Consider the following 19,527-nt stretch of genomic DNA (forward strand, 5'->3'; position numbering starts at 1 on the left):
GAATTAAAATATTGAATTCAGCATCAAACTAGGGGCAGAAAGAGAAATAGAATGAACAAAAAGAAAGACTGGACTACGAAAGAAAAGAGATAGAAATAGAAAATAAGAAATAAAATATAAAATTTTAAACTTGAACGTTTTATAAATTCATCAGTCATTCACACGTATAGAATTGATATTTCACTGTTCACTTCTGAAAAGGGAAGGAAGGTTAGGACTCTGACAAATCATTCCATCATAAGACCATAAGACATAGTAACAGAATTAGGCCATTTGGCCCATTGACTCTGCTCCACCATTTCATCATGGTTGATCAAATATCCCTCTCAGCCCAGTCTCCTGCCTTCTCCCCGTATCCCTTCATGCCCTGACCAGTCAAGAAGCTGTCAAGCATACATGAGGACTTGAGCTCCACAGCTGCCTGTGGCAAAATATTCCACAGATTCACCACTTCCTGGCTAATGAAATTCCTCCTCATCTCTGTTCTAAAAGCATACCCAATAGTTCTGAAGCTGTATCCTCTGGTCTTAGGCTCCCCCACCATGGAAAACATCCTTTCCACATCCACTCTATCAAGGCCTTTCACCATTCAACAGATTACTATGAGGTCACCCCTCATTCTTCTGAATTCCAGTGAATACAGGACCAGAGCCATCAGATGCTCTTCATATGACAAACCGTTCAAACCTGGAATCATTTTAGTGAACCTCCTTTGAACCCTTTCCTGTTTCAGCTCATCCTTTCTAAGATAAAGGAGCACAAAATTGCTCACAATACTCCAAGTGAAGCCTCACCAGTGCTTTGTAAAGCCTCAACATTACATCCTTGCTTTTATATTCTAGTCCTCTTGAAATGAATTCCAACATCACATTTACCTTCCTCACCACAGACTCAACCTGCAAATTAACCTTTAGAGAATTCTGCACATGGACTCCCAAATCACTTTGTACTTCAGTTTTTATGTATTTTCCTTCCACTTAGAGAATAGTCAACACTTTCATTCCTTTTGCCAAAGTGCATGACCATACACTCCTCGACACTGTATTCCATCTGCCATTTCTTTGCCCATTCTCCTTAACTGTCTAAGACTTTCTGTAACCTCTCTAGTTCCTCAAAACTACCATCCCCTCCATCTATCTTCGTACCATCTGCAGAATTTGCAACAAAGCCATCAATTCCATCATCCAAATCATTAACATATAACATAAAAATAATCAGTCCCAACACAAACCCCTGTGGAACACCACTAGTCACTGGCAGACAACCAGAAAATATCTCTTGTTCCCACTATTTGCCTCCTGCCAGTTGCCACTGCTTTATCCACGTTAGAATCTTTCCTGTAATACCATTGGCTCATAGCTTGTTAAGCAGCTTTATACGTGGCACCTGGTCAAAGGCCTTCTGAAAATCCAAATACGTAACATCAATGGATTCTCCTTTACCTATCCTGCTGGTTATTACTTCGAAGAATTCCAACGGATTTGTCAGGCAAGATTTTCCCTTGAGCAAACCATGCTGACTTCAGCCTATTTTATCATGTGCCTCCAAGTACCCCAAAGTCACATCCTTAACAATCGACTCCAACATCTTCCCAACCACTGAGTTCAGACTGACTGGCCTATAATTTCCTTTCTTCTGTCTCTCTCCCTTCTTGAAGAGTGGAGTGACATTTGCAATATCCAGTCTTCAGGAACCATTCCAGAATCTAGTGATTCTTGAAAGATCATTACTAATGCCTCCACATTCTCTTCAGCCACCTCTTTCAGAACCCTAGGGTGTACACCCACCCTGTCCAGGTGACTTTTCTACCTTCAGATCTTTCAGTTTCCTATGAACCTTCTCCCTAGTAATAATAAATTTACACACTTTATAACCTCTGACACCTGGAGCTTCCACCATACTGCTATTGTCTTGCACAGTGAAAATGGATGCAGAAGTATTTACTCAGTTTCTCTGCCATTTCCTTGCTATCACAGGAAAATGGTACTGTTACATACTGTTGTTAAATTCCTGTGGTGATTTTACTGACCAATTAATGGGTAAATACAGCAACTATATTGATGGGCAGATATCACAGATATACTGGCAATGCATAATGATTTGTAATTTATTGACGTCTTTGCAGAAATTGCTGGCCAATGGGGCATTCAGGTGCCTCTGTTTTATCTGTATATTTTTAGCCCGCACTTCTGGATTGGTTGGTCCTTCTTAGCTCTTTCTTCTCTGTAGGAGAAAGCCCAGCATTGGCTAAGTATTTTGATACAGCAATTGGACTTTAAATGGAATAGGCAGAAAACTGTGATTTCAATAGATAGGAAGCACACTGATGTGCCACATTGTCCCACAATGCTGTCGTACAGTCAGCTTTGTCTATAGATCAGCATATAGGGTCAAAGATTCAAAGTGCATGTAGCATCCCTGCCCCCAATTTACCCCCATTCGCCTAGGGTGAACCACTATCGTCCCACCAATAGTGCGATATTTTGGTGTAAATACGGTGTAATGCCCCCCCAGTACATGCTCGCAACACAAGTATCAGACAATATTCCAAAGGTGAGTAAATAATTGCACCTATATAGTTATTTCTTAGTGATGGGTTAGTAGAAACAGATAAACTAAAGGCACCAAATCAGTAAATTTATCAGTTTGTGAACATAATATTTTAATACATTGGAGCTCACGCCTCCAGTTCCATCCACAACGACCTCCGAAGCCTTCGGCCACCGTCTGAACTGCCGACGTCCAGATTCCGCCGCCCTGGAACTGCTGTCCGCTCCTCCCGAAAAAGACCGTGAACTCCCGCTCAGCTCACACATACAAGATTGCTTAACAATTCTCCATTGGTTACTTACCCCCTTACCTGCAGTCATAACCCAAACATTCCAGACACAGAAACCCATTACAGCATTAAATAACATTACAGAGGAGCCATTTCATTATAACATTACAGAGAAGCCATTTTGATAGCCTGAACTGTTAACAGCACAGTTACTGGTACTGAGAGCCCTACATACTTTTATTACCAAAGAATGTATAAATTACACAACCTTGAGATTTGTTTGCTTACAGGTAGCCACGAGCTTTGGACATGGGGGCCTGAGCACAACCATTCACAAGGAAGAGATCAGCTTTTAGAAGAGGAAATGACAACGTGGAATTAACATACAACATTGTACTCCAACGGTTAAACTGGTGAATTTTATTTCATTATAATCATTCCGTTATGCATTTGGTGCTGGGCGTGAAATTCAGCATTTCACGAAATGTGATAGTGAAAACAAAAGATCAGAGGAGACTGCTTCATTCTGTATTCACCCTGAGCCATACTCAAGCTAGAAATGTAGGAAGTAGCAATCGTAGGCAGATGGGGTCTCATCTGGATGTAGTGCTGACTGAATGCACCCATTCTCTCCTCCACAGCTGTCACCAACTACTATTGGCATTGGTTTATTATTGTCACATGTACAGTGAAAAGCTTGTCTGTTCATACAGATCAATTCATCACACAGTGCATTGAGGTTGAATAAGTAATATCAACTATTAAGAATTTCTTTTTGTGGTCAACAGAAGCAGAAAATGCTATGTGCAGTCACAGCAATCCAAAGAAATTGGGAATATTTATGGCAGCATCATTGAGATGTACAAGAACAAATGGCTCTGACTGACTTTGTTCCGTTGTATTGCAGGTGCCTGTTAGGTTTGAAACAGAGACAACTGGAAAGAATTGAATTTATTCTACAGCTTCTAGTTTGCCAAACCCACTTAACTCCAAAGGACTGACTACGACTTCTGATGTGCAGGTAGTGTTGAAATAGAGAAAGGCAGAGCTAGTTCACTCACAAGTTCCCACAAGCAGCAATGTCCTACTGATCATGTTCCTGTTTCATTGATGAAGGCATTAGTGGTTAATCAGTGTCTTGGAATCTGGGATTTTTATGCCCATCTGAGAAAACAAAAGGGGCTTTGTTTTGCAATTTCATTTCTCACTCACCACAGAAGTCTCTGTTGAGTCAAACTGGACAATCTGCAAAGGGTGAAATGGGTGTGTCAAATGGCGTTGCATAAGCTGTCCTATAAAAGGCAAAAATTGATGGGGCCGGTTAATGTTCACTCAATGACAACATTTATCTGCTGGATGTGGAGTTAAAAGAGAAGTTGTCAAGTGTGAGTGCCCAATCTGCCAGGTTGATGGGGAATAGATTGATCAGCCCACTGTTCACAGGATAAAAAAGAGAAATGTTCTGGTGAGAAGGTGAAATGTAAGAGTGGGTACCTGGAGTTAAGGCAGTGACTCTCTGTCTGAGGGGATGAATGATTATTTTCTGTCCCCTTTGCTTCAAGTGAGCCCAGAGATTCATGAGGATGGAGAATTTTTTTAATGTAGAGATCCAGCGTGCTAACAGGCCCTTCTGACCCAATGAGACTGTGCTGCCCATTACAGCATGCAACCAATTAACCTACTGAGCTATGTGGGATGAAAATGGTGCAGTTGGAGGAAATGCACATGGTTACAGGGTGAATGTATAATCTTCTTACAGACAGTGGCAAGAATTAAATCTGGGTTGCTGGTGCTGTAGTAATGTGATGCTAACTACACTATTGTGGCACCCTACATATAAAAATGGTTATAACAATGCAAAGCAACAAAGGAATTTCAACATTTATTTCATGGTATGAAAGAAAATTGAATTAACTTATTTCTTACATCTTTCACATACATGAGAAGTAAAAATTGTTATGCTATGTCTCCATCTAAATGTGCAATGTGCAATCATAGTAATTTATAATAAATAGAGCCTAGAAATACAATGTAACCTAGAAATACATTCAAATTAGAGTGAGTTAATCAGTCTGATGGTCTGGTGGAAGAAGCTCTCCCAGAGCCTGTTGGTCCTGGCTTTTATGCTGCGGTATTGTTTCTCGGATGGTAGCAGCTGGAATAGATTGTGGTTGGGGTTACTCAGGTCCCCAATGATTTGGAGATGGAGATTTGGAGTAATTAGTTCAATGGGCCAGGATAGGATGGATTTATTTTTCATTTTCTTATTATTTTCTGATGCAAGTCCTGATTGTGTACCATGGGATTGAGATAAAAAGGGGTTATATGTCATTGGGAGAAAGCAAGATGAAAATTGTGACTTCCTGCCTTGAAGCAACTATACTTTGTAGCTCATTTTGCAAGGCAAAGGGTCTTAGGAGTCAGGTAAAACAGTAGACATAAAATGGTATTTTATCTGTATTCGGTTCAAGATGCATACATTAAATTTTGTAAGTATTTCTTCCTCTATATATCCAAACAAGGAGCACTTATGTAAGGGGTCAGGTGTCAGATCTAGTCTGATGTAACACTGGGTAAGGTTAGACCTATTAAGATGAAGCATATGCCTAGAGAAGAATGAGTTATGTTTAGACCATAAGACTATAACATATAAGAGCATAATTAGGCCATTTTGACCATTGAGTTTGCCCTGGCATTTCATCATGGCTGATCCAATTTTCTTCTCAGCCCCAATCTTCTTCCTGTATCCCTTCATGCCTTGCCCAATGAATAACCTATTAACCTCTGAGTTTCAGCATGTTTCATCAATAATAACTTGGCTTTGTCATTTGTAAACTCCCACATTTGCTTCATACCTACTGCAAGCTATTTTTACAACTTCAAGTGAGGAAAATGATACTTGAACAAAGGCTAATCAAAGAACAAGAGCAAGATGATTTCCCTGTAGGCCAATGTAAGACCATCCACTTTCAACCTATAAAGGTTGGGGTGGAGTTCTTTCTAAATACCAAGCAGTAGAACCAGTGGAAGTCCAGAGGATGTCAGATAAAACACCATGGACAGGTACGAGAAATAATCAACCAAATGCAATGTTGGTCTTTACCTTAAGAGGACTGGAGCACAATGCAGTAGGATTAATGGCACCCAATTCAAAGCTATGGATAGAGCACAGCAAGTAGACTGGACAACACACCACAGAAGAATACATTGGCTTTGAAAGAACAATGTCATAGATTAAATTATGAGGAGAGATATAGAACTTGTATAGAGTTGCAAGCATTTGTATTTGTAAGGCAAATGCACAGTTCAATTGAAGTTTTCTTACAGTGAGAGGGGAAAGATTTAAAGGGACCTCGGGGGCAACGTTTTCACATAGAGGGTGGTGAGTATATTGAATGAGCTGCCAGTAGAAGAAGCTGAGGCTGGTACAGTAATGTTATTTAAGGAGCATTTGGATAGGTGAATGGAGAGGCCACTTTTAGAGGGATACGAACTGAACACAGGAAATTGGACTAGCTGGGTGGTCAGTGTAGGCTGGTTGAGCTGAAGAGTCTGTATCTTTGTTGTCTTACCCAGCGGTTCTACGCCAATAGATGGATATTAAGAGAAATTGATGCAGTAGATGGAAAGTATTTTTTTTATTGGTAAAGAAATCTTTGACCAGGCGAGATAGTCTTAAAAATGAGAGCCCAGTACTTGAGGATTTAAGTTAGGTGACGGTGGTAGAAGTTTGGAACTGTTCACTGCGAACTCTCATTATGCTTTGTCACTCCTCAGTTTTATGACAGGCATTGTTAAATTTGTGGACAGAAAGGGATTTAGGTTTGAGCATAAATCAGCCATGATCCCATTCAATGGCAAACAACCTTAGGGGATGAATTCCTCCTCTTATTCCCAAATACCTCCAATTCCTGAATGAACCCTATTTATTATTGGCACACAAGCATTTTCTAGACCACCACTGAATATCTCAATGAACATATTCTGAGGAGTTTGGCTGGAATTACATCACACCAATTTGTTGCATATCAGATCCTGTCTGTGATTGTCACATTATTGAAGGATAATGGTTTAGAAATACCTGAATGAGAATCCCTGATTCTACTGATGATTGGATTTTCTATTTCAAAATGAATCCATTAAGCAATATAATGGTGCAATAGAGGTTATTTTATTATGTTGACCATGGATTCAACAAGATATGGATCATGTTTCATGGTAACAGACTAGAAGTCCCTCATGCGCCTGAAGGACCCGATGGTAGCGCAGGAGCTGCCCCAGTCATTAAACCTCCTGTATTCCCTGGGTCTCAGGAAGTACTGTCGTCCTTTGTAGTTGGGATGTTCATAGAAGATCCAATAACCATCCATGACGTGACAGGAGTGGATGTCACGGTAACGGAAACGATCGTAGACAGAGGGACAGTCGTCCACGAATTCCATCATCTGCCCTGAAAAGTCAGGCCTTTCATAGATCCTAATCTTATAGTTTCCTCCTTGGTACTGAAAGAGAAAGACAATTGTAACCATAATGGAAATGCATATTCTGATATTGCATGGAGAGAGATATCCAAAAAAAAAATGACTGTGGCAGGGACCAGGTAACACCTTAGAGACGTTTGGAATAGTTTTTACTAAACAGGTTGACAAAGCTTGAGTTTTGATAGCAATAAACTGCTCCTCTTTACCTTTATATCATAAAGTAGCTGCTTAGAACGTAGAACATAGAGCAGATAGAACATAGACCAAAGGGTAAATAGAGCATAGAACAAAGAACATGCAGTAGCTGAGAACATAGAACATAGGGTAAATAGACACAGAACATACAATGGATAGAACACAGAGCATAGATCATAGAGTAAATAGAACATGGAATATACAGTAGATAGAACATAGAACATGCAGTAGATAGAATGTAGAACTGTACAGCAGAGGGGCAAGCCCTTCGACCCATAATGCTGTGTTGAGCTAATAAAATGCTTAACTAAGCTAATCACTTCTGCCTACACAATGTCCATATCCTTCCATTCATATACTAATATCTACATATTCATGTATCTATCTAAGAGTCTTTTAAACACCATTATTGCATTTGCCTCCACTACCAATACTGGCAGAGCAATCCAGGCACCCACACACTGTGCACAAAAGGTGTCCTGCACTTCCTTGAACTTGCCTGTTCTCAACTTAAGTGAATACCCTCAAGTATTAAAGATTTTGACCCTGGGATAAAGACTAGTTTATAGACTAGATGGGGAGTTGTCATTATAGATTCTAGTCAACATCTGCACCACATCAGTCAAATATTATCTATTATTATTGTGAGGTCTTTTTCACTGTATGCATAATGTTGAGGGTGGGATGGGGAGAAATTGCTGCTACTAAAGTACACTATAGAAGTAAAGGTATGGATGCAAATGCAGCCAGTTCTTTGTTATCACGTTCAGTTTCAATACAGAAAATCACTATTGACTCTAGATCATTGATCTATAACAAACAAGCAACTTGCTTTGCTCCAAAGCCTCTGGAGCTTTGCAACAGACTGGGCATCATATAATGCCTTAACATTTTTAAATAGTATATTTAAAATGGCCTTAATATCCACTGTGTGTATTGACTGCAAGAACAGAAATTAACTTTGACTGGTTACGGTGAATTGGTAACTGGGAATTTACAAGGCTTCCACCAACTAATTACTGTACTAGAGTGAAAAGTTGAAATTGTTCCTAAAGCTGGAGGAAAAATATACTCAATCCTGTGGTCACCTTCGTGATTGAGTAGAACATAGATGCCTCCTGTAGTAACTTACGTAAGGGTAGGTGCGACAGGACTTGACACAGTCATTGAATCCCATCCAGCGCTGGTAGTCAGGATACTCTCCCCTGCTCAGGACATACTGGTATCCCATGTAGTTGGGTCTCTCGTACAACACCCACCAGTCACTCTCAACACGGATGGAGTTACAGCGGCTGAAGTAAGGGGAGAGGTCGGCACAGTCGGAGCTGCACTCATAGTGCCGACCCTGGAAGTTCCTGTCCTCGTAGAAGATGATCTGTGAAAAACCAGCAGGTTTATCAACAGTTTCTAAATAAGAGAAATAGAATAAATAGTTCTAATACAACATATAAATTCTGTATTATCCTTACCTTTCCCATTTTAGCCTGGTAACTGACTGAATGTTTCACAGCCTCACACAGTACCGTTTATATACGCCGAGCTGAAAGGCTGTGTAGAATGTGCTTTTGTTATTCTAATAATTGCAATTTTTTAAAATCAGCATTAAAAACAACAAAGCAAGTGACATAAAGTCTTTTTGTAAAAGGCAGCACTTAAAAGCACCTATGTATTTTTGGTCTCATTTTGCCTCCATGCCATTTTAATTGTGTGTATAGATTGACCATGCATTAAAACCCTTTGTGCTCCATAAAGCCTGCTTCCACTGCAATTCTCAAACAAGTCCTGAGCACAAAGGGCCCACTTCTGATAGGCTGATACAATGACACAGACATCTACCCAAACAGGTCAGGGTGAAGAGTCAGCAAAAGTTGCTTTAATTCCATCGGTGCATGCTTAGCTGAACCTTACAGGGGTTTTCAGGACCCAGCATGCTGATGCTCCATTTACTTGTCAGTGACATTCATTAGTTCTGTATATGCACCATGGCAAGTTTTTGTTCTTTTTACTTTTTTGCTATTTTAATTTTTAAGTTGGCTGAATATATATCATAATGGGGAAGAGAAGTAAAAGGATGGCTGAACGGGACACAGGAATGGTTAATGGTACCAGGCAAGATCTCAGTTGTAGTGGTGAAAACTTGTGCTCCGGAAACAGTTGTACATTGATAGAAGCTTACAGCTAGGTACATTCTATTAATAAAAAGCAGGATTAATCCTCTCTAACTAATAATCGCCCAATCATTCTGTTCTCAGTCTACAGCACAGCGAGGAACTGGGACAGTATCATCCAATGGCTTGTGCACATCAATAACTAGGATTGCCAACTTTCTCACTCCCAAATAAGGGACAAAAGGAGGCGAGCCGCGGCGGTGTGGGTATGGTGCAGGTCCAGGATGAAGTGACTGAGGGGGCTGGCAGCTAGCAGATGGTAACAGGGACCTTTTTCAAAAGAGAGAGAGAGAAAAAACAACCCCGAGTAGGCAAACAAATCCAATATATGAACCATGTATACATATCTTCAGTGTTATTTGTGAAGTGTAACACCAAATTATAACAAAGCATAATACAGAGCATAATCTGACTACCAGTCAGACATGGAATAACACCAAATGACCCTATCTGTATGTGCCTATAGACATATAATCACTGTTAAAGAGGAAAGGAGGGGGGACTCACCAGGTCTACTTTTTCCATGGATATTTCTTGCTGTTCTTGACTGATTCAAGCAATCCTTTGTCCTTTTGCACAGCCAGAGAGAAGTCCTTACATGACGTCACAGTTCACAGATATTTGAAGTTCATTTTTAATCAGCCCTATGCTGCATCTGTTTCTTGAGTCTGACCATTTAATGGTCATCAGATAGAAGATCCTTTCTACAAAGGCATTTGAGCCTGGCACACTGAGGACAAATGAGACAATCCTGAACATGTTGATCAAGTTGGCTTTCCCTATGTTTTGGAAAACTGCCACCCACTTCTCACTGGTGGATTTTGTGGTATCCTGTCTGGCTTTCTGTATTTCCTCCCGGCAAGCACAAAACTCTTCCTAGAGTTGGTCCATATTGACTGTCTCTGTCATTTTGAGGGCAGCCACCACCTGCTCCAGGTGAGTGAAAGAGAGCTCTTCATAGAGGCTGATCGGTTTCAGTTTCATCATTACATTTTCTGGTGAGAAATCAAACCACTTGTCAATGTATGTAATGGCAGAGTCATAGAACTTCACAAAGTCCTGTTGCTGCTTGGACCTTTGTGCTAGCACTTGTTTGTCTGTCAGCTGCTTGGTCTGGTATTCAAAGAGGCTGTCCTGTTTCCGCTGAAGCACCTTCATTTTGAAATTTCGGACTTCCTCGTAAACATCTGTGAGGCAGAGTTTTGCTTCCTTCAGCTTTTTTACGAGTTGGTCAAGAACACACCCCATGTTGTGGAAAAAGCACAGATAAATTTCAGTAGTTCCAGTTTTTTCTTCATCCTCAAAAATCCTCTTCAGTGCCACAGGACAAGCCTCAAGGGAGCTGAAGTATGAGGTAAGAGCTGGCCAGCTTTACAGGAAACGTTCGACAGAGAGCCATCGTGTGCAAATGCGACGCAGAATTTCACGCCACTCATTGTGAACAAAGGCAAAAAATGAACACAGTTCTCTTCAGGAAGCAGATATTGAGAAGTGGCTATAGACCTTTAGAACAATTGTCTCAATGTCCACTGACAGCTGATCACAGGCGTGCTTGCAAGCGTTATGAGCTATGTGAGCTGGGCAATTAGCTTTCAGAATGCGATTGTTGGCACTGCTCAGTAACTGGTAAACTGAGTGGTGTTTTCCGAAGATTACATTGGCATTATCTGCTGCATGGGCTGTGACGTGTTTAATATCCAGTTCATACTTGTCCAGACAGCTCATCAGAGCTTGATGTGTGCCATTCGCAGTTTCATCACTGTCTTCATAACTGCACTCCATCAGACACAGAGAAATATCTCACGCACACTGGAACATTTTTCTATCTCCCTTGTTTGAGGCATCGATGGCAACTGAGAAATAAGAGGGTCTGCGGGCTCACCTTCTTTGGTCGGGGACAGATCATCCATAATATCCCGCACAGTCTTTGGCCCTAAAACATACATTGTAATCATCTCAGCTTTTGTTCTTCCCAAGTGCATCTTCTTCACAACATTTGAGTCATTAAACAAAGCACCATTGAGCTTAGCAAGACAGTCGGTGCTGTTGTAGCTGAGTCCATGTTTAACCGTATGGTACACATATGAGGCTTCACTTGCCGCGATTTTGTCATTTTCCACAGTAGATTTCATGAAGGATGCACCAATATTGCTGGCACCTTCTTGTGCACTTCTGTGGAAGCATGCTGAGTTAGGTCATTCTCACCTCCGTGGCCAATTGAGAATTCCCGACAGCATAAAGTACAGAAGGCTTTCGTCGACATCAAGTCACTGCTGACAGGCTTAATCCACGTCTTTTTTGCTTCCCATTGCTTGTTATAGCTGCACAGTCTTTTCTTTTTTGGAGGTTTATCCATATTGGCACATGCCAAACCGACTGAACAACACCAGACGTTACTGAAGCTTTTTGTTTTGCCAGGAATTGGCAAAATATAGCACACAACTGGTGCTCATAAGGGGGCCTGTGATTGGATGACAGGTGAATCATTGGTGTGTGATGTCAACAGCACATGCAACACGCACACACGCTGTTGTATCAGATCTAGGATCTATCTGTAAGCGTGCCCTCTGGAGATTACAGAGTAGTAGCAGTCAAATACCGGGACAAGGGTGATCCCGTATGCAACAAACCAATTCAGCCCTATATACGGATGTCCCGGCTAATACAGGACAGTTAGCAACCCTATCAATAACCCACTTAAGACACCATCTTGTGAAGACCTTCTTGACTGTGGGGAGGATTGTTCCGATGATGGAGCTAGCTGAGTCTACAAACCTCCGTAGCCTCCTGCAATCCTGGGCATTGGAGCTACTGTACAAGGCCATGATGCAACCAGTCAGAATGTTTCCCAAACTACACCTACAGAAACTTTAGTGACGTACGAAATCTCCTCAAAGCCCTAATGAAGTAGAGCCTTCTGGCATGATTTGAGGGAGCTAGATAAAATACACCTCTATCATTTCAGATTGTTCACTGATATCTTTAACTTCTCCTTTTGACGGTCTGAGGTGCTTACCTGCTTCAAGCTAGTTTCAATTATATCAGTTCTTATATATAAGAACATGGTAACCTGCTTCAATGACTATCATCAAGTAGCACTTACATCCACTGTGATGAAGTGCTTTGAGAGGTTGGTGATGAAACATATCAACTCCCGCAAGCTGCTTTCTGCCTAACCTTTTTCACAGCTGCACAGACCAACCATTGCTCTGAGCAGGAAATTCGTACACAGCCTGAAAACCGTGCATCCCTTTAATTTATAGATTATATTCATTAACACACATTAATTATGGGGTATTTCACAATTATATTACACTACAGGTCTACAGCAAATGCCATTTCATTGGCTGTTCACATCCAGACAGCAAAGATGTATACTGTACATCATGCTCTCATCACACTGTTCCCATCAGGAAGAAGGCACAGAAGCTTCAGGACTCACATTGCCAGGTTCAAGAACTGTTAGTACTCCTCAACCATCAGGCTCTTGAACAAGAGGGTAATTGATACTCAACCTCACATGCCCCATCAGTGAAATGTTCCCGCAACCTATGGACTCATTTTCAAGGACTTTTTATCTCATGTTCTCAATATTTATTCTTTTTTTTCCTTACTGGATTTGCACATATTGTTGTCTTTTGCACACTGGTTGTCAGACTTTCGTTGATTCTATTATGGTTATTGGATTTACTGAGTATGCCTAAAAGACAATGAACCTCAGGGCTGTATATGGTGACATGTACGTACTTTGATGGTAAATTTGCTCTGAACTTTTTTTTTGGACTAGCATGCAATACCATCATCCCCTCAAAATTAATCAATAGGCTTCAAGACCTTGGCCTTAATCACTCCTCATGTAATTGGATCCTCAATATCTTCATTTGCAGTCAGTTCGGATTGGTAACAACTCCGCTCCACAATCTCCATCAGCAAAGGTGCAGCACAGGGCTGTGTGATAAGCCCTCCACACTCTACTTGCTTTGATTGCATGGCGAAGCACAGCTCCAATCCCATATTCAGGTTTGCTGTTGACACCACTGTTGTAGGCTGAATCAAAGATGAATCACCATATAGGAGGGAGATTGAAAATCTAGCTCATTGGTGCCATAACAACAACCTCTCACTCAATGTCAGCAAGACTAAAGAGCTGATCACTGACTTCAGGAGGAGGAAACTGGATGTCCATAATCCCATCCTCATTGGGGGAACAGTAATGGAGAGGTTCAGCAACTTTAAATTCCTTGGTGTTATACTATTAGAAGACCTGTCCTGGGCTGAGCATGTAAGTGCAATAATGAAGAAAGCCATGCAGTGCCCCTACTTATTTAGAAGTTAGCAAAATTCGGCATGACATCTAAAACTTTGATGAACTTCTATACATGTGTGGAGAAGAGTACATTGACTGGCTGCATCACAGCCTCATATGGAAACACTAATGCCCTTGAATGGAAACTCCTACAGAAAGTGATGGGTACAACCTAGTCCATCATGGGTAAATCCCTCCCCACCATTGAGCACTTCATGGAACGCTGCCACAGGAAAGCAGCATCCATCATCATTGACTCCCACCACCCAGGCCATGTTCTCTTCTCACTGTTGCCATCAGGAAGAAGGTATAGAAGCCTCAGAACCCACACAGCAGGTTCAGTAACAGTTATTACCCCTCAACCATTAGGCTCTTTAACCACTCGACTTCACACCCCATCACTGAACTGTTCCCACACCCTATGAACTCACTTTCAAAGACTCTTCATCTCATGTTCTCAATCTTTATTACTTGTTTTTTTTTATTTTTTCTTTTGCATTTGCACAATTTTGTTGACTTTTGCACATTGGTTGTCTGTCTGTTGGTGAGGTTTTTCATTGAATCCATTATGCTTCTTGGAGTTACTGTGTATGTCCGGAAGAAAGTAAATCTCAGGGTTGTATATGGTGACATATATGTGCTTTGATAATAAATTTTACTTTGAAATTTGAACTTTGAATAATGATAGACATTGGTGGCTGGAGTCTTTTTCCCCAGTAGGTTATTTAAAATTAGAGAATGTAGGTGAGAGGGTGTGTTATGGTCCGGTCTGGAGCCCACATTCCGCAGACTCCGGACTCCAGGGCTTGTAGCCTTCCCTCCTTTCACCCTTAAGCCCAAATAGGATCATCTTGGCTTAAGGAGGCACACTTGATGCCTATCGGCTGGAAGGTGTATATAAGGGGCTCTGGGACTGAGTCTAGTTGGTGTTGTCGTCCTGTTCACCTTGTTTGTGCTGGTTGCCCTGTTTACCCTGTTCTGACCTGGTTGTGCTGGTTGCCCTGGCTTGGAGTACCCACTGTTAATCAACTAGTTCTGTAAGACCGTTCTTGTAGTCACCCTGGACTGAGCTCCTTTCTGATCCCTTGCCTCTGTCAGGTAAGCAGGCTGGACTGCTGTTGCCCAGTGGGGGACTCTGACCCTTTCCTACCCCTCTCTTCTGATGGGTTGTGCCCTGCACCTGCCCAGGCCCCTGTGCTCCTGCCTGGGAGGCTGGGCCCTGCCCAGGAGTTCTGTGGCTGGCCCAGGGGGCTATCCTCCCAGCATTCCTTGTCCCATAGACCTGTCCTCTAGCCTTGCCAGGGTCCTGCCTTGCCATGAACTATCTCTGAACCCCAGGATCACCTTTGAATGCCACATCCCTCATGCATGCCACAGTCTCCCTATCTTGTTCTATCCTTTAATTATTCCTGTCCTGCCCCTAGTACTTCAGTGCCTGTGTCCTGCATTTTGGTCCTGTCTCCATGTCCCCTTGTGACAAGGTGAAAGTTTAAAAGGAATCTGAGGGACCAGTTTTTCACATAGTCATAATATCTGGATTGAGCTGTTGGAGGAGCTGGTGAAAGCAAAAAAAATAACAATATTTAAAAGACATCTGAGCAGGAATGGACAAAATATAGATATATGGGATTAACACAGGCAAGTGGGATTAGAATAGAAAGACATATGGACCTGTTTCAGTGCTCCATAGCCAAAAAAAAGCACCCTGTTTATATTGTTATAACAGCCTCAAAACTTTTTATTCCTGCAGTATGACTGCAAAATTTTGTAAATGAAATACATGCTGGTAAACAAACAGTTCCCTGCATCTTGTTGAGTTTATTTAACTGTTGATTTTACATTCTGTTATCATAAAATTCCACAAAACTTTCTTGATAGCAAAACTACTTGAGAATCTACAGAAGACATCTTACCACAGTTTTATGATCTGATTTCTTCAGGTACCATGTTTTATGTTTGGACATAACTGCCTAATAAGAAAGCATAACTGTCTTTCTATCAGTAGTCCAGAATTAATCTCTAATGGATTAATTGATCATTTCTATTTCCACATGCAATTGTTTTATAGCATGCACCATAAGTCCATGAGATATAGGAGCAGAATTAGGCCATTTGGCTCATCAAGACCGCTCCACCAGTTCATCATGGCTGATCTAATTTCCCTCTCAATCCAATCTCCTGTGTTCTCCCTGTATCCCTTCATGCTCTGACCAATCAAGAATCTATCAACCTCTGCCTTAAATATAGATAAAGACTTGGCCTCCACAGCTGCTCATGACAAAGAATACCACAGATTCACCACTCTCTGGCTAAAGAAATTCCTCCTCATCTCCTTTCAAAAAGGACACCCCTCTGTTCTGAGGCTGCATCCTCTGGTCTTAAACTTTCCCACCATAGGAACATCCTCTCCACATCTACTCTATCAAGGCCTTTCACCAATCAATAGGTTTCAATGAGATCACCCTTCATTCTTCTACGTTGTAATGAAGATAGGCCCAGCACCATCAAACACTCTTCATTATGACAAGCAATTCAATCCTCTTATCATTTTCATGAACCTCCTTTGAAACCTCTCCAGTTTCAGCACATTCTTTCAAAACTAAGGGGTTTGAAACTGCTCACAATACTCCAAGGGAACTGTATATCTAAAGCACCATTGATCTTGTTAATATTTTTCCAAGTTCAGGTTGTCCTACCTTGAAAGTCTGAAGCATTTTAAAAGTGATTTGTCCATAGTTCCTTCATCATTCATTATTACATTGATTTGTCACCTAAATTCATACTTCGCATGCTCTCATTACAGGACATATGTTTTACAACATTTTTCCATGTAAAGCAATGTTATCATCTTAATTTACCACAGATATTTACTGCACTACATCTTCAGGTTAAAATGAATCTATAGTTACCCATATATCATCCTTAATATTCTATAACCAATGAAAACACCAATTCTGGCAAGTTCCTCCGAAGCTCAGAACCCAGAGATGTGAAGAACAAAGGAACGTTGATGCCAGAAATCTGAAATTATAACAAAAAACACTGGAAACTTCCATGAGGATGGATAGTGCCCTGTTGATCAAGAAACTGAACTAACATGTATTCTTTTTCCACATATTTTCTTTATGTTTACGCTAGAAATCTTAAGTCAAGTTTATTACTATGTGGACAAGTATGTTGAGACCCAGGTACAATTAAAAACTTGCTTGCAGAAGCTTCACAGGCAAGTAGATTCAGACAATACACAGAAAATAAACAATATATAACTTATACAAGACATGAGAGAGAGAGAGAGAGAGAGAGAGAGAGAGAGAGAGAGAGAAAGACTAGCAAAAGCAAGACCTTAGTGTAAAAAAAAACACAAACAGAATCAAGTTAATGGTTGTGCAGAAGGTAGTCTCCAGTGTTCTATTGTTGGGAAAACTTTTTTTAATTGTACAGGTCACATTAGTTATAATGCAGTTTTGACTGGGAGCTGAAGAACTAAAGAGTTACTTTGGAAACTCTTAAATTGGCAAATTGGTTTATTATTGTCACATGTACCAAGGTACAGTGAAAAACTTGACTTGCATACTGAATGTAGATTAATTCATTATAACAGTGCATTGAGGTAGCACATGGTGAAACAATAATAGAGTGCAGAATAAAGTGTTACAGTTTGAGAAAATGCAGTGCAGGTAGAGAGTAAGATGCAAGGTCATGATGAGGTGGTTTGTCAGGTCAGGAGTCCATCTCATCAAACTAGGGATCTGTTCAATAGTCTTATAACAGTGGGTTAGAAGCTGTCCTTAACCCTAGTGGTATGGAAGGCTGAGAAGAGAGAATGTCTGGGATGGTGGGGACTTTGCTAATACTACTTTATCGAGGCAACAAAGAGTGTAGACAGAGTCCATGGAGAGGAGGCTGGTTTCTGTGTCCACATCTCTCTGTTCCTTCTTGTGGCCACAGGCAGAGCAGTTGCCATAGCAAGCTGTTCTCCATACAGATAGAATGCTTTTGGTGATACATCAATAAAAATTGGCAAGGATCAAAGAGGACTTCTCAAATTTATTTAGCTTCCAGAGGAATTAAAATGTTGTTAAGTTTTCTTGGCCATGGTGTCAATGTGGTTGGACTAGGAAAGGCTATTGGTAAAGTTCACTCCCAGGAGCTTGTAGCTCTCGATCTCTTTGACCTCAGCAACACTGTTGTGAACAGGAGCACATCCTGACGTCTGTGGCCAGCACTTTGTCTCGCTGATATTGAGGGGAAAGCTGTTTTCATGGCACCATGCTACTTGACTTCAATCTCCTTTGGAAATGTTGCAATGGATTGATTCTGAGAATTCTGAAATCCAACTGATTGATCTGCAAAGCTCAATCTGTCGACAAATGCTGGACTGGAAAATATTACCAGAGATCAGTTAGTGATGGAATCAAAGCATACACATCCAGAGAAAAAAATGTTCCAAAACTCAGAAATTCCAGTCCTGAAACTTGTAACTGTCTGCAAAATGTTGCAGTGGCAGTATTAACAGTACTTTCATTGACATGTTCATTATTTTCTGTGATGAACTTGGTCAAGTCTGATTACAGGAGTAGGCTTACTTATGAAATATGCTATGTGCATAACTCAAAACAATCAAATGCAAGCTGAATATAAAATGTTTGTCAACATTTTTGCAGTATCAAAAGTCTCATTGAGAAGAAAGAGAGTTTATTTTCCTTTCTTTGATCTGTAACGAACATGCATCAAAGCTTATAGTGTTAATATCAATGCTACATAGAAGTGATATTATTTTTCAAATTGCTTTTTAAAGGATTAATATTAATAAGTTTTTATGTTTTCTGAAGTGCTTTGTTTATTTTAATATAATACCCTGATTAAAATTGTATTTCTACTGCAATGCTGTTGGGAATTTTATTTTTAGCAGTTTTTTGCAAATGCATTGTGTTCTGTAGTGTCAGCTGAGATAAGGAGCATTTGTTCAACCCTAGGAACATTGTATCAGACAATCGGGGGGAGGGGGGAATGCCATAGAACATTTTAGAGAGCTGGGTGGGATCAGATTTCTGATTTGGAGTCTTTTGGTTTGGAAGTGCAGAGAAGAGCATTAGGGAAATTGCTTGGAAGATCCCACCCAAAGGGGAGACCCCATTGTAAGAAGTGCTTTGTGCAGATGAATGATTCCGAGGAAGAAATGCCAATACTCTTGAGTTAACCAGGTCATTCAAGATGGTTTTCGGGGAAGTTGGAGCTGTGTCTGGTGTCCTTCAAACAGAACGTGGGTCTAGCACGCGAGTTATCAAGCTGTAGCATCCCAACTACTGCAGAAATTAGCTCCCACCTTTATGAGCACATTAGACTAGTTTAACTGTACTGGGTGCCCCTTTTTCTTTGTTTTCCCCTATTAATTAGTTAAAGTTGAAACATCTGTAAATATACTTCCACTTTAATTTTATGCTGGTGTAAGGTCTGTTATTTCCTGGAGACCAATAACTTTGCATAGACTAGCATTTACCCAGAATTCACCATAAATTCTGTTCCCTCATCATAACATTCCAACTTTCCTATTTGGTTGAACCCAAATCATACCGATACTAGATGTGAGTTGCTTAT

General features: G+C 40.8%; 1 protein-coding gene across 1 annotated transcript; it reads right to left on the reverse strand.

The window, feature by feature from the left end:
- Positions 1-7,005: 7,005 nt before the first annotated feature.
- LOC132392094 (gamma-crystallin S-1-like) lies at positions 7,006-10,871 on the reverse strand. The gene is made up of 4 exons (XM_059965946.1): positions 10,521-10,871; positions 8,925-8,939; positions 8,588-8,830; positions 7,006-7,281 (listed from the first exon to the last, which is right to left on the reverse strand). The coding sequence occupies exons 1-4, from the start codon at positions 10,869-10,871 to the stop codon at positions 7,006-7,008; spliced, it is 885 nt and encodes a 294-aa protein (XP_059821929.1).
- Positions 10,872-19,527: the final 8,656 nt, after the last annotated feature.

The sequence above is a fragment of the Hypanus sabinus genome, chromosome 4 (genome assembly GCF_030144855.1).
Source record: "Hypanus sabinus isolate sHypSab1 chromosome 4, sHypSab1.hap1, whole genome shotgun sequence".
NCBI classification, from domain to species: Eukaryota; Metazoa; Chordata; class Chondrichthyes; order Myliobatiformes; family Dasyatidae; genus Hypanus; species Hypanus sabinus.

Excerpts from the sequence above, each read along its gene's own strand:
- LOC132392094 (XM_059965946.1), bottom strand. The coding sequence starts at position 10,871 with ATGGGGTGTGTTCTTGACCAACTCGTAAAAAAGCTGAAGGAAGCAAAA. Across the intron at positions 7,282-8,587 it reads CCTGTCGCACCTACCCTTAC|TACCAAGGAGGAAACTATAA; the intron begins GTAAGTTACTAC and ends TTTCTCTTTCAG.